At 30.5% G+C, this 15,193-nt stretch overlaps 2 protein-coding genes across 2 annotated transcripts; both read right to left on the bottom strand.

The window, feature by feature from the left end:
* Positions 1-652: 652 nt before the first annotated feature.
* Positions 653-2,831, bottom strand: LOC140826121 (probable glycosyltransferase At5g03795). The gene is made up of 5 exons (XM_073188258.1): positions 2,353-2,831; positions 2,272-2,321; positions 2,024-2,193; positions 1,594-1,939; positions 653-1,503 (listed from the first exon to the last, which is right to left on the bottom strand). The coding sequence occupies exons 1-5, from the start codon at positions 2,477-2,479 to the stop codon at positions 829-831; spliced, it is 1,368 nt and encodes a 455-aa protein (XP_073044359.1). The 5' UTR covers positions 2,480-2,831; the 3' UTR covers positions 653-828.
* Positions 2,832-8,896: 6,065 nt separating this feature from the next.
* LOC140828183 (putative homeobox-leucine zipper protein ATHB-51) lies at positions 8,897-10,731 on the bottom strand. Its single transcript, XM_073191165.1, has 3 exons — positions 10,408-10,731; positions 9,721-10,070; positions 8,897-9,327 (listed from the first exon to the last, which is right to left on the bottom strand). The coding sequence occupies exons 1-3, from the start codon at positions 10,508-10,510 to the stop codon at positions 9,094-9,096; spliced, it is 687 nt and encodes a 228-aa protein (XP_073047266.1). The 5' UTR covers positions 10,511-10,731; the 3' UTR covers positions 8,897-9,093.
* Positions 10,732-15,193: the final 4,462 nt, after the last annotated feature.

Raw genomic sequence — 15,193 nt, forward strand, 5'->3', positions numbered from 1 at the left:
TCCTTGATTACCATCAATATATATATTTTTCAAGTTTCTGACCGGAAGTAATTGTTGTTCGAGTGATATCGAAGTGCAGTCTTCGAAAGACGTGAACCAAGAGCGGTGATGGTGGCTGGTTCATCCTCAAGGCAGGCGAGAAGACATAAAGAATCGGCCCACTTTTCGGAAAACCATACTAAGTGTTACAACAATTTTCATAATTATAATTATTTAGTTTGTTGACAACGAACAATGTTTATCGTTGTGAAAATTACGGGATAAGACAACTCTTTGAAAACAACACCTTGTTTTATGATTGGTTTTCATGAAAGGGTGCAATGTTTGATGAAGAGTCGTGTCTGTTCTGAATCGAATTTTTGTTTATATATATATGACATCATTAGATCAAAAAATTGTATTGTTTTTTTTTGTTGGATTCTGATTTGATTTAGTCACCTATAAATACAAAATATCTTCAACGTATGCTAAGAGAAAATTTTCATATCCATGCGTACATTTCTTGAAAGAAAGCGTTGGAATTCGTTCACAAATTATTTATATTCAAAATATTTTCTCAGCACCAAGGACATCTTCCGGCCATGAAATTAGAAGCCTATCATTGATCATCCACATCTAATTATATTATTTCACGTGTTTGCTCAATTTTCAGTATTCATATTAATTGCAACATTTATTTAGTACTTACTAAAGTTGGGTCCAAATGTGAGTATTATAACATCTTATGAATTATAAATACATCAAACGTGTCAATACAAGAAGATTAACTTAGATTACAACAGGGAACACAGACAGTAAAATCAGTAAGAAAAACTACACACAACTCACTCAAGTTTCACGTGCATCATTAAGCTGAATATTTAACCTCCTCAGCCACACCGAATGCAGTATCATATGAAAAACATCGAACCGTTTCGGGGGGAAATTAACCTCGAAATGTCTCCTTACTAGAACACCTACCCTTTGCATTTCCATGTACTTGCCTGCAGGAATGGCCGTCAAAATCTTCTTCAGATCAGCAATCTCATTTACCCCAACATCAACCGAAAACGTCCCCCAATCCAAAACGTCGTCAAACGGTTTAGCATAATGGTTCTTGAGAAGCACGGGAACGCACCCCATATAAAGGGCTTCCACCATTCTTGGACTAGCTACTTCCCATCCACTGGGACAGATACAATACTTGCTCTTCCGAAACATTCCATAGTAAGAAACGTTCTTCGGGAGGTACTCGTGGATTTGGACGTCTGGATCTTTATCTTTCCACTGATCCATTAGAGCTTGCCTGATGTCACCATGAATGCCGCCAGCGTAGAAAACTAGAACAGAACGTTCTGACGGCCCTGGTCCCCCTATCAGGCCGTCCATCGTGCCATCAGGGAGATATATCTCTGGCATGGAGACATCGGTGGAGGGCTTGAATCCTTCTGTCGTGTTCGCATTACATAGAACTCGGATAGAATTCTTGTATAGGTGAGGTACGCCGTGAGAAATAGTTGGGCCCTATCAAGATTCAAGAAGTTCCACAATGAGTAATCAGCTATTCGCGGCGTACATGTAGATTAGGAGAAAAGAAAAATCAAGAAGTGGTACCCAATCATGGCAAGCAAGAATGAAATGATCGTGCGCGAGTGTTCGATTCCAGTAAGGATACTTGGTAGCTATGAGATTCACATAGTCTCTTGCTATGTTTTGTAGCGGACTCCAAGCACGATTGTTGCGCTCATACGCGTACGTGGCTATGGATTGCATACTCATCGGGACGAAATAAACATGTGCCTGTCTAGGATCTCCGGTACGAAATCGGCTGATTTCGAGTTGATGAATGAGTATACCTTCGATGCCAAGAATTCCAAGGCTCTTGCTGTAATGGAACAGAGGTGGCTCCCCGTCCTCGTACACGTATATCTTGAACAAGTTCTCCATTTCTAAGTAGCTCCTGCACAGGTTGCGGGTAATGAATCAGATTCTTGGATACCTTAACTTTATCAGCTCCTTCATTTTTTGAAGATCAAACTATTACCTGTGAAAAGATATGGGATCTCTGTACATTGGACCAGTGGGAACATAATCTGAATCATACGACGTTTCATTGTTTCGCCGAGCTTCTTGAATCGTTGCCCGAGCTCGAGCTAGACTGGCCTCCACCTTCTCCAAATCGCTGAACTCTTTTCTATTTTCATTCTCCATCATCTGTTTCATTTCAAAATTAGTCCAAAATCTAGCAATTTTAACCATGGTAGAAGTGATTCGAACTAAAAAAGGCCTTACCGCTGGTGGCTGATCCACCTCAGGCGCAGTGGCGGGAGGCGGTGCACCAACTCCTTTCTTTAATATCACAGTAAGGTGAAGACGATAGCCAACTAGAAGGCTTCTGGTTCAGTACAATCACAAGGCCGGATAGTAAAATCAATGGAAATATTACAAAATAAACAAGCTTTGAAGACGAAGATGACGACGACGAAGAAGAATCCGCCATTTTTTTTCTACAGCACAATCTGCAAAGTGAAGCTATTAAAATTCATACGTGTGATTCTTTCGTCTGGAATTAAATGATTTACGTTAGCAGATGAACAAGGAGCCAACGTGTGGCAAGCTGATGAAGTTAACGACACTGGATACGTTCACCAATTTAACATTTCAGGAAATAATATTTAGATTATTCAAATATTATATACATGGAACAATATTTAATTTATGTTTGAAGTATTTTAAAATAACTAGATTATTTTAATCAGAAGCTAAATCGTACACTCAATATAATCAATACATGGACAAGATATTATTCATTCTAAATTATCTTTTAATTATCAATAAGTGAATTGACATAAACATCTTCAAAATCATCCAATAAAACAAAAAATCGGCACCTCAAGCTATGCTACTGGACTGTACTCTAATTACTACATGGTAAAATGGGCAAGCCAAATACTCAAAGCTAATATATAATTTTATAAGTAAGAGCTATTAAAAAAAAACTCTATTTAATAAATAATGTATTGTCTATTTGGCATAACTTTTTCATACTATTTCAGACGATTGTTCAACACATGAGTTGTCGACCACAATAACTCATCTGACAGGAGTTGGGATGAGGATTTTGAGATCAAATTATAACATTTCTCTATTAAAGAAAAAAAGCTACACGAAGCTAAAAGAAATCTACATCAACTTTCGTAGCAAAATTTCCAAATTAGGATACGAAAATACAAAAATAATTAAGGGAGAAGAAGTTAAATTTATCTCCACAAGATTTGTTTTATATCAGTTTAATTTTAAATAATTTTAAAGATTCAAATAATTTATTTAAGAGCACTCGAAAATAGTGATTTTAACACCGTGACGTCGAAGGCTGGGCGACTATGAGTAGAACCCGCCGGCTGACCTGTATTGTGTTTCACTAATTGTGGAGGTTACGTTTTCTCTACTTAATTAATAACCACTATTTTTTTTTAAGTTATGATACAATATTTGATGTTGATCCTTCTATATTCAACGTCGTATGACCGTGCGCTTGTTGTCGTTTTACTAAAAGATACAGTTGATGATAATAGTATAACTTAAATCTTTTAAATTACTAGTGTCATGTTTCGATTGTTTTATACAGTAAGAACAATTATTGTACCCAACAATCTCTCTCACGATAATTATACTTCTTGCAATCGACGTGAATCGAACACGTGATATTGACTCTTATATCAATTGTTGGGCTGAACACTTGATATTCTATCAAAAATTATAGCTAGTGATAATTGTGCAACTCAAATATTTAAAATCGTATAGCAGTCCACACGTCGTGTTTCGATTGTTCTATCTAACATGAACAATCTATTACACTCAACCCATATTTATTAAATTAATCGTTATTATTTATTTAGAAGTTTGCTGAATCACCTTCTTTATTTATTTAACACTGCTTTCGGAATATAATTTTACTGCATCTATGCTTTGTTATATTGCACAAAACCTCAGTGTAACTATCTTGGTCATTTTAATGGATGGACAAAACTACTTTTTCTTTTTATCCAATATAAGTTATTATAACAAAGTAAACTCTAAAAAAAATAAATGATTTGTAAATAATAATCAATACATAAAGATTTTTAAAAATTAATTACGTTAAAAATGTGTACACGCGAATTATCGTGTCCGTTCATAACTAATATGATAAAAACTTGGGTGAGACGATCTCACAGGACGTATTTTGTGAGTTGAATATCTTATTTGGGTCATCCATGAAAAAATATTACTTTTTATGCTAAGAGTATTACTTTCTATTGTGAATATTGATAGAGTTGACTCGTCTCAAAGATAAAGATTCGTGAGACCGTCCTACAAGAGACCTACTCAACGAATATAAATAATTTATAAAAATTCGGACTAAATTTCGCGCTTATTCTGACTCGATTTCATTTATTTTCACCCTCTTGATTTACTCCATTATCACATTATTCATACTTTTTTGCTTTCATTTTATAGGAGTCATTATCTACTTAAGTTACCTAAAGGGGGCCACTTTTGTATAGTCTAAATGGTATTTCACTTCTATATTTGACAAATGTTGTTAATTTCCTTGAATCGGATCTTACTATCTCATTTTAATATTAATCATAAATTCATTTAAATCTCACTCTACAATTTCTTATGCGTGTATTTGATATGGATACTATTAAATTTTACAATAATAATATTATATATATAATATTTTTAATAAATCAATATCGTTTCCTAAATTATTAAATATTAGATTGAAATTTGGAAATTTGGTAGAGAAAGTCGAGACGGCATGTGGGTTGTCATTGCTTTTGAATAAATTACGTATGGGAAATGAATGCGAATTACCGTTTTAAGTGTGGAAGCCACTTTACTGATGCTGGAACCAAAATAAGCAACCTCAACATGCCTTATTTCCTAATCAATTGACATATCAGAGGTTCCGCAACACCTACACTTTCCCTTAGGTCATCTCATTTTTTAAAGGTAAAAAGTTGTGTGACACGGTTTCACGAGTCGTATTTTGTAAGAAAAATCTTTTATTTGGGTCATCTATGAACAAATATTACTTTTTATGCTAACAATATTACTTTTTATTGTGAATATCGGTAGGGTTGACCCGTCTCACAAATAAAGATTCGTGAGACCGTCTCACAAGAGACCTACTCCTTTTTAAAAAAACTCAAAATTATAATAAGTGTGTGTGTGTATATATATACTAGTGTCCGGACGCACGCGATTCAATCTTTTATATTTATAATTTTCTTTGAAGTTTAATCTATTTTTTTGGTAATCAATTTGATTTATAATAAAATAAGAGTAATATCATAATTATAAAATTTGATGATGGATCATGTTGCAATTTGATATGGGGTCAAATTACAGTAAGATGAAGGTCACCACCCACCAAAGGTAGTTACTATTATCGACACATTTTTAATAATATAGTTAAAGATATATGTATAAATATGTATATACAAAAACTCTTATAAGATGACATCACATATTAATTTTGCGAGACACATCTTCAATCTAACTCGATTCATGAAAAATTATTACTTTATGTTAAAAGTATTATTTTGATTGAATATATAGATCTGATCGTCTAGTATCATAGATATAGATTCGTTAAATCGTTTCACAAGAGACATAACTCATATAAGTAAATTTTTAATATGAATCGAGTCGATCTATTTAGAGCATATACTAGCTATGGTTTATTGTATTTTATTTATTATATCAATATTTATATAATACTAAAGAAAAAATATTTATTATCCACTTGTTGGATGCAATAATTGTCCCTGCAAGATAGAGCAATCGAAACGTGATGTTTGAGATGATGCTTGAGCTGTTGCACTTTTTAAAATATTTTAGTTGCACCGTTACCATCAGCTACAAATTTTGGTAAAGCGTCAAACACTCGATCCTACAATTGATATCAGAGTCAATGTCACGGGTTCGATTTTCATTTATTGCAAGAAGTGCGAAATTATTGAGATAGAGATTGTTAGGTGCATTAATTGTCTCTGCTGGATAAATCAATCAAAATGTGATACTTGAGCTGCTTTGCGGGATTTGAGATGCATCGTTACCACCACCTATAGTTATTAGTAAAGAGGCAAACACTCGATCATACAACTTATTCTTCCCCAAAATATATAGAAATATAATTTGGTCTACATGATCAATTATCTATATAATATATTCACCGAATATAATTTTTTCGAAGAAAATGCATACTTACACTTCAAGTTTAGTATAGTTCTTCTGGAGCTATTGATTGTAATAAAATATTATATCTAATCAAATTTTCATTCAAAGATGTGTTAATATATTATTGTTTATCAACTATATAAAATTACTTTAAATATTTTATCAAGCATATTAAGTTTATATACTTTTCACATCAATTACATGAACTTATATATCTTTTATACATTAGGTTAGGATATGATGAAAATATAAATTTGGTAGATGTAAATTGTTGGACAAATTTAATGTCATTCTTGATATAAAAAAAAAAAAACATATAATTTTTAAGACAAAAACTTGTGTGAGACGGTCTCACGGGTTATATTTGTGAGACGGATATCTTATTTGGATCATCTATTAAAATGTATTACTTTTTATGCCAAGAGTATTATTTTTATTGTGAATATGGGTAGGGTTGATCCGTCTCACAGATTAAAATACGTGAGACGGTCTCACATGAGACCCACTCAATTTTTAAATATTTTGTGCTGATATTTTATAATTCATACCTCACTTTCTAGCGAGATATAATTATATTATTCTTCTTTGAAGAATTAATTTACCAAAGTGTATCAAATACTTAGCATTATCATATTCTATTAAAGAAATGGTTCATGTTGATAAGACGACTTTCAACACTGGCTGTTTATTTTTTTCTTTCAAAAACAAAACAAAAAAATACTGCAATTAAAATATTTGATCATGTTTTTTGAAATAATCGGAATTGAAAAGAAAAATTAAGCGTGCCTTTCTTGAAAATCCTTGCAGACAGATCTTTATAAGTTTTACACAAATATGTTGCATTTACCACGGCCGAATGAACCATGGTAATATAAAGTGTATCATTTAAAAAAAATACAAATCAGAATACGTTTTGGAATTAAATGAATTATATATTTTACGAACGCAATTTTTAGAAAAATAGGAATTTTAAATTTTTGTATGAAAAACTTAATTATGAACTTTTGGAATTGTTAGGCATCAAATTAATGGTACGTTATGGGAATAAATATTGGACTTAATTAAGATAGGAATTAAAAAATTTATAATATTATTGGGAATTTAAATTTTATATATTTCCACAGAGTTTTGATATGATGGTTTATGAGCTTAAATCAGAATTTTTGGAATATTAATAAATTACATTGCTGCTCGTTATCTTTGAAAAATTAAGTTCTATAAAATTTTCGACAATAATTATGAGTTTATTATAGAATGTTATATTTAGAGATTTAGGGAAATTTTGTAACTGCAGAATTATAGTTTTTTTTTGTTGGTTTTTTTTTTTTTAAAAAAAACATAGATAAAAAATTTTAAATATTGATTTTATTATGTGTAGAGACATATTTCTTTATGACAAAAACTTGTGTGAGACGGTCTCACGGGTCGTATTTGTGAGACGGATATTTTATTTGGGTTATCCATGAAAAAATATTTTTTTTATACTAAGAGTATTACTTTTTATTGTGAATATGAGTATGGTTGACCCGTCTCACAGATTAGTATCGATGAGACCCACTCTTTCTTTATTTACTATTTTATGACGGGATAATTATAAATAAGGGAAGTTTTAACTCTTATGTTATAAATAAGGATTGAGGTCACCGTTTCATATGTAATTACTCTGATTTTTTAACATCTCATAATCATAAAATTCTTAAAATGTGCATAATGATCTGAAAGATTTCAATGGCTGCATAGCCATCAAACATTTGTCTGTATCCAGGTATGCTTCAGTTGTAATATTGTTGTATGTTACGTCGATTTGATATGGACCTAGAATCGTGGATTTAGATCTTGTTTCCATATCAATTTATTTTCTAACATAGATTGGTTTATAATAACCTCATTTTTTTTTCAAATAAATGTAGAAAAACTCTTTTTTCAAATATAACTCTTTTTTTTATTTCCCTAAAGTAATATATAGAAGCTACGAACTTTACAATAAATAAAGCACTGCATTTAAACTTTAAAATTCAAAATATGTTAAAAGATGTATAAAAAATTAATATATATATATATATATATATATATATATATATATATATTATATTTATATGAATTTAATGGTATGAAGTTTAGCATAGTAATTATCCATCTCTATGGCTTAGTAGCCATTGAATTATATATTATTTAAGCAAATTTATGACTGAAACTAAAATACAACAATTCGGATAGCCACTTTATCTTCTTCGACCATTCATTAATTAAGTCACCAATTAGTTTCCAAAATTTGTTGAAAATTAAATGTAGCATATCAATATATGCCAATCAATTAAGTGTCCAAGCTGCAAATTGATTAAAATAATAGTTGGTAACCCCTAAGCTTTTATTTGAAATATCACAGATATTTTTATGTGAAAAAATAATATTTTAATCCCTATACTATACTTTAAAAAAAATAAGATATTAAGTCTCGGTATACTAAATTTTGCGAACAATTCAATCTTAGGCATAAAATAAATTGATTATAGTTGAGCATGAATTGACACCAATTTTCATGATCAATTCAATTATAATTAATCACTTGGGAAATCATAAACACATATGTATAATTGAAATATTTATTATAATAATAATAATTAAGTAAACAATAATTATAAAATGTAATTATATTAGTTGACATTAAAATAAAACGAACACCTACATGAAAAACCAAACAAACATCTCAGTACTTATCCCAAAACTAGTTAAAAATTTCTAAGTCTCTCAAGATCAAGAACCTTAATCTCATATTATATATGTTTCTTAAGTTCCAATAAACCCTATCTAAAACTAGATTAACCACTTTAATCCTATAATTAAGATTAGACTAGACATCATGACAATTATCCTTAGTTAATTTCAAGAACATGAAGGCATATCGGCCCAGTATGCAGCACTCATCATAACTGGATTATAGTCATCCACATTTAAAGCATAGCTGCATTCTGGGATTTGGTTAATGTTTCCACGGGACTTGTCGGAACTCGGAATCGATGTGCTCTCGACAGTTTCTTCCCCGGAAATTTCTGTGTAGGCTGTGGAGACTTGCTTCTTAGCCACTTGATCCTTTAACATTGCCCTCAGGGAGAAGACCTTGATACAAAAGTTCAAATATTGTGAAAAATTAGTTAATTTCGAATAATTTATGCATACATGGTGTAAATGGAAACTAGTTAATTTCTAATAATGTATTCGTGTATATTGAATACATGGCGTAAATGGTTAATGTATATGCCTTACTATTTAATGAAGGAAAAGAAATATGAGAGAATAAAGTAGGACAAGAATTTAAAACACAAAGAGAGAAATTTATTTTTAGGATAAATTAGAGTTTTGAAGTGAAGATCAACCACAGGAACAAATGAAATGAATTCGATGACAACCCACTTTTTTATTTTATCAATTCTAAAGAGAAATTATAAAAATATACAATTTTGATACTTTTCTTAGAATGTTTGTGTGAAATTTAATTAATTAATTAATTACCTCTTGTTGAAGCTTTTGTTTCTCCCCGGTAAGATTATCGAATTCTTGTTTAAGCGAATCGTACAGCCGCTCGAGCTGCTTGCCCTTCCAGCGAGCCCTTCTGTTCTGGAACCACACAGCAATTTGTCGAGGTTGCAGCCCCAGTTCCTTAGCCAGCTTCATTTTCCTGTCGGGGTCCAACTTAATCTCTTCCTGGAAACTATTCTCGAGCGAATCCAACTGGTCCGTGCTTAATCTTCTCTTCTTCAGATCTTGCCCGTAGTTACTGTTGACGTTGCTCTTATTGTCTATCAATTCCGGAAGCATCGCATGTTGTGTTGCCTGCATTGACTGCTGCTTCATTTCTAGACCTAAAAAGATTCGAAAATAGGATGTTTGTTACAGAAACATATGGAGGCCACAGCCCTTGCTAGCTTCATTAATTTCACAGAATTCTTTATGTCATTGATGAAAGACAAACCCTTTTTCACACTCCTTAATGGTTTCAGTTTCTCAAATGAAACAAGTTAAATTTTTTAAATATGATTTTTCTGAAAATACTAATTTATTCTTTCTAAACCTTGTGAGTTGTTCCCTGTTGAATCCATCTCACCCCCCTTAAGTACTCCTCATGCAAGAACACATAAAGACAATACGAAATGCTGCATATGTAACTTATTTTGATAAGTCAAATCTTAAACAACAAACCCGCAGGATAATGATCGCAGTTGTAGCTGTAGAGGAAGCTGAAAGAGCTCGGATCGGGTACTCGAGGAACGAAAGGCACCCGAAAATTTCCATTCCAATCCATTTCCAAATCTTTTTTCAATACCAACAACAAAACCTTTTTTCTACAAACTAAATATGTCAACTTTTGGACCAGTAATATTGCAGACAAAGAAGAAGGATAAAATTTTAGTATTCTTTTAGTGAGACAAATTGAGAATAAGAAGACGCGAGTGAATATGCTTTGCGAGGGACCAAGACAGAAACATGAGAATGCTTCACACAAAAGAAAGAAAGGGAAAAGGCTTTTTGTAAGGGCGCATTGCCTCTAACCTTGATGCAACTAATATATACTGGCAGTGCTGTGTATTCTCAGTATGTGTGAGAGATTAAGAGAATTATAAGTTATACTTTAGAAAGAAATTAAAGTGATGTTTTTACTTTTTAAAAAAAAATCATTTATAATTATTTAAGAAATATTAGTTTTTATATATGTCTATCATTTATATAAATTTCTTTCTCTAGCTATATCGACTTTTGTAATCCTTGTTTTGTAACTATATTAAGGAAAAAAAATTAAATGTTTCACGTGGTTGGACTATATAAATTTTTGGTCATTCAATTGACTAATTAAAATTTGATCTTGATACATTAAATTGGCTTTTTTTCCCCACACTTATTCTGGTTTTCAGCAACTCAACAATATCCGATATGATGTTGTTTCAGCAACATTTAACTCTTTGTTACTATTCTGACAAAAATCAAATTAATTGTGAAAAAATAATATATTACACTAATACCAAATTTTAAATAATTAGGGGATTAAAATAAAGGAATAGTTTTTTTAATATATATTGATTAGTATGTCACTGGCCATCACTTTGCGTATATTATGGATATAAAAATATATATACTCTCTCAACTTCCACTTATCTTGCATCAATGCTCAGTTTTTATTTAGTGGTAATCTCATTTCACTTTTATTGATAAAGAGTGATCATTGATACAATATTAACAAACTAAGAAGGAAAATCATCGTTCACCCAACATAAAGGCGTAGGAGATAAAATAACAAATTGTGTTATTGAGTAAAGAACTAGATTTTTCGAGCGCTAATATGCTTGAAGTCGACTGTCATCAGCTCCATGACTGCATGCACGGCCATATGTGAGTCAGAAAAAACCAAAACACAGTGAAATCCTCTTCATGAACCATCTGTACCCATAGCTTAAGAGCCATAAGTTCTGCGTACACCACAGAGAATGGTTTAAGTATCATTTGACCAAACGCCAGCACTAGGTTCCCATCTTGATTTCAGATTACACCAAAACCACCATAGACATTTAGTTTATCATTAAGGGCCGCATCCACATCAAGCCGGAGGTGACCAATTTGTGGTGGCTTACAGATCCTAGGAGAGCCAGTTGCAGTCCCATGTTTATCGATTTGAACATCACTCAGGACTGCCAATACTCCTCAATATATCGGTCATCCCATTGCTTCGGCAAAGAATTGCGATTATCCTCGGCGCAGTGTATGACTTGAAGCCAACTACTCCAAGCACTCCCAAGTCCGGCAAGCAAATCTTTCGAACTCAGTTTTGCTTATCTGGTTCATCATCCATAGGCAAATATCCGTAGTAGAACGCTCTCGAACTTGTTTTAGCAGTTTCTTGAACACCTAGCACTTCCAAAAACCCTGAATTACTGGACAGAAGAATAAAGCGTGGCTCGTAGTGCACTCGATAACTGACGCATATAAACTGTAACTATTTGGTCCTCTAACTCATCTGCTGCATTGTCAACGCTTTTGCTTTCTCACGCCTCTTCCTCCATATTTGAAATTATAGAATTTGAGACGAACTCAAACATGTTCAATTTTTTTTTAGCCGAATTGATCTTATTTTGTTTAATAATTCACGATCTTTAATATTTTATTAATATTTATATATTAAATCATGCTTAGCCAATTACTTATAGTTCAATCTTGTATTACTTTTTAAAGAATTAAATACTAGCTCCCTCAGCGAAGTATTCTTTTTTTCTTTCGTTTGTGTTATGATATTTATCCAACGGTATAAAAGGACTGTATTTTGTCCTAATTTTTTTATAAAAAAAATTACTTTATCTATTTCATACAAATTCTTGCATGGAAGAGGATTACCACAAGAATTAGGATATTTTCCTAAATTCGACAGTAAGGGAAAAAAATGTGTCGAGAGAAGGAGGACAAAATTTATATTAGGGTTTATTCACTTTTTAATGATCTGTTGCTTAAAGGAAAAAAAATATGAGACAAGTTAGGTCTTTTTTTCATGCTCCGGGATCAGGGCTGAAATACCGCATGAGTGGGTTTCATATGAGACCGTCTCACGGATCTTAATCTGTGAGACGGGTCAACTCTACCCATTTTCACAATAAAAAGTAATACTCTTAGCATAAAAAGTAATAATTTTTCATGGATAACCCAAATAAGAGATCTGTCTTACAAATACGACCCGTGAGACCGTCTCACACAATTTTTTGCCAATAAATAATACAAGCATAAATTTTGTTTCAAATAATCCCTTTTTTGGAAGAAAGAAATTGTTCCTACATATTTTGTCAATATTTGTGATAAGATCTTTAAATTTTTCGGGGCGATTATAAAATTAAAATTATAAAATTTGAGGAAAACCAACCACTAATTAATCCAAATTCAACCACGAGGTACAAACTTCCCTAGATAATTAAGCAATGCTGCAATGCAATGCATGTATAATAAATATTGGAAATTATTATATTTAAATGTTGGAATAGATAGGACTTAGTATAGTGATTAAGAGGCATGTGGGAGGCGCCGATGCCTACTTTGTTCTTCAAATTTAGCCACTTTATTTTCATAGGGGGGCATCTCGTCGTCCGTACAACCCCACATTTATAATTGTGAAATTAAAATTTCTATATTTTCTTTTGCAATTTCCAGAGTGAAAAGTGTATATTTAGCATAAAGAATAAAGGGTTTTATTTAAAACTTAATAACATGTCCACAAAAAATTCAGTGAGATCGTTTCCCAACCGACACATGAAATATTTTTCAGTCTAAATATAGACGGGTCAATCAGTCTCATGAAAATAAATTCGTGAGACCGTCTCATAATATATATACTCTAACATGTGAAGCGAGAGGATTTTGTGCGATGTGCACATTTCATTTTTTTGATCTAAATAACCTTACTTTAAAAAAAAAAAATCCATTGATACATTAAAGGAGAAAATACTATTACTTATTTTTCAAACTTATTTAAAATAAAATAACCTGTTTTCCATTCATTTTTAATAGATGCGTATTTTAGTAATAAATTTTTCTTTATTTTAGTATGAGCCGAACATATATATTATATCATGGCATATGAAGTCAAACGTTATCCACTATTTGAAACACAAAATGTGTTATATTTATATTATATTAGCAGAAAAACATGCAAAATTTTGTTTCTAGAAGATTTTTGAAAAAAAATTATTGGTTTATTCATTAGATAAATCACCAAAAAGTATAAAATATTATGTTTGCCTTGAAATATTTAATCTTGTCGATTACCCAAAATAAAGACATGGAAGTTTCCATCTCTAGACTGTAGCAGTGAACTAAAAATTAAATTTCAATTTATGCAAGTTTTTAATGATTGGAATTTCTTGATAAATGCCTATAAATGTCCATAAATAAGATAAAGAATACTCGCTATTGAGGAAAGTGCTATCTACCCAAATATAGATAAAATCAATTTAAAAAAACGACAATGATTTCAATCTATTAAACCGGAGAAGTAAATACAATTAATTAGACCTTGTTTTGTAAATTAAATTTGTGGCTCACCTAAAATTCCCAATGTCTCAATATTTAGATTTTCTGATTTTTTTGAATAACTTATTTTTATAGAATATCACAAATTTATAAAAAATTTCACAGAATCTTGTAGATTCATTTTTGTATGACTTTTATTGATATTTGTAAACTTTTTCATAGAATCCTATGGATTTTGTAATCTATTATTATGATTTATTAAAATTTATTTGTACTAACAACTTAATGTGAATAATTTTTATTTATTTCAAATATTTCTCCATCTCAATATAATATTTTTCATATATTGATTTTACGAAAGACAACAAATAAGTCAGTACTAAATTTATTGCAATTAAACTTCAATTATTCAAGTCAATTCAATATGTTTATTTAAATAATTAATATTTTAAAAAATACAAAATAATAATTTTAAATATTAATAAATAATCGAACTGAAAATAATTTCATTCATTTAAAAAAATTTTGTATAAAAAATTATTTCAATTTTGTTTTCGAAAATATGTCAAACAAAAATAATAAGCAAAACAATTATTTATTGCCTGAAAATAAATAATAAGTATGTTAAAATATTTGTAATTAGTTTAAATTTATAAAATTTAATATATTTAATTAGTTATTTTTATATATGTGTTGATAAACTTCTAAAATTACGTATTAATCACACACATTTATTTATATAGTTAGTGTAAATTTATAAAATTTTAATATTTACTAATCACACATATTTATATATATATATATATATATATATATATATATATATATATATATATATATATATATAAATTCATTTAAGTTAATGGAAAAATTCATGTGCAAGAATTTTGATCAAAATATAGATTAACTAAAATTATAGAAAATAATTAAACATCAAATATTATATAATAATTAATAAAAAAATTAAATTTTACTAATTAAAAAT

The sequence above is a fragment of the Primulina eburnea genome, chromosome 3 (assembly GCF_022965805.1).
Source record: "Primulina eburnea isolate SZY01 chromosome 3, ASM2296580v1, whole genome shotgun sequence".
In the NCBI taxonomy this organism is placed as follows: domain Eukaryota; kingdom Viridiplantae; phylum Streptophyta; class Magnoliopsida; order Lamiales; family Gesneriaceae; genus Primulina; species Primulina eburnea.

Excerpts from the sequence above, each read along its gene's own strand:
- LOC140828183 (XM_073191165.1), bottom strand. The coding sequence starts at position 10,510 with ATGGATTGGAATGGAAATTTTCGGGTGCCTTTCGTTCCTCGAGTACCC. Across the intron at positions 10,071-10,407 it reads CTGCGATCATTATCCTGCGG|GTCTAGAAATGAAGCAGCAG; the intron begins GTTTGTTGTTTA and ends GAATCTTTTTAG. Across the intron at positions 9,328-9,720 it reads AACAAAAGCTTCAACAAGAG|GTCTTCTCCCTGAGGGCAAT; the intron begins GTAATTAATTAA and ends TTTTGTATCAAG.
- LOC140826121 (XM_073188258.1), bottom strand. The coding sequence starts at position 2,479 with ATGGCGGATTCTTCTTCGTCGTCGTCATCTTCGTCTTCAAAGCTTGTT. Across the intron at positions 2,322-2,352 it reads GCCTTCTAGTTGGCTATCGT|TTGGTGCACCGCCTCCCGCC; the intron begins CTTCACCTTACT and ends TAAAGAAAGGAG. Across the intron at positions 1,940-2,023 it reads GATCCCATATCTTTTCACAG|GAGCTACTTAGAAATGGAGA; the intron begins GTAATAGTTTGA and ends CAACCTGTGCAG.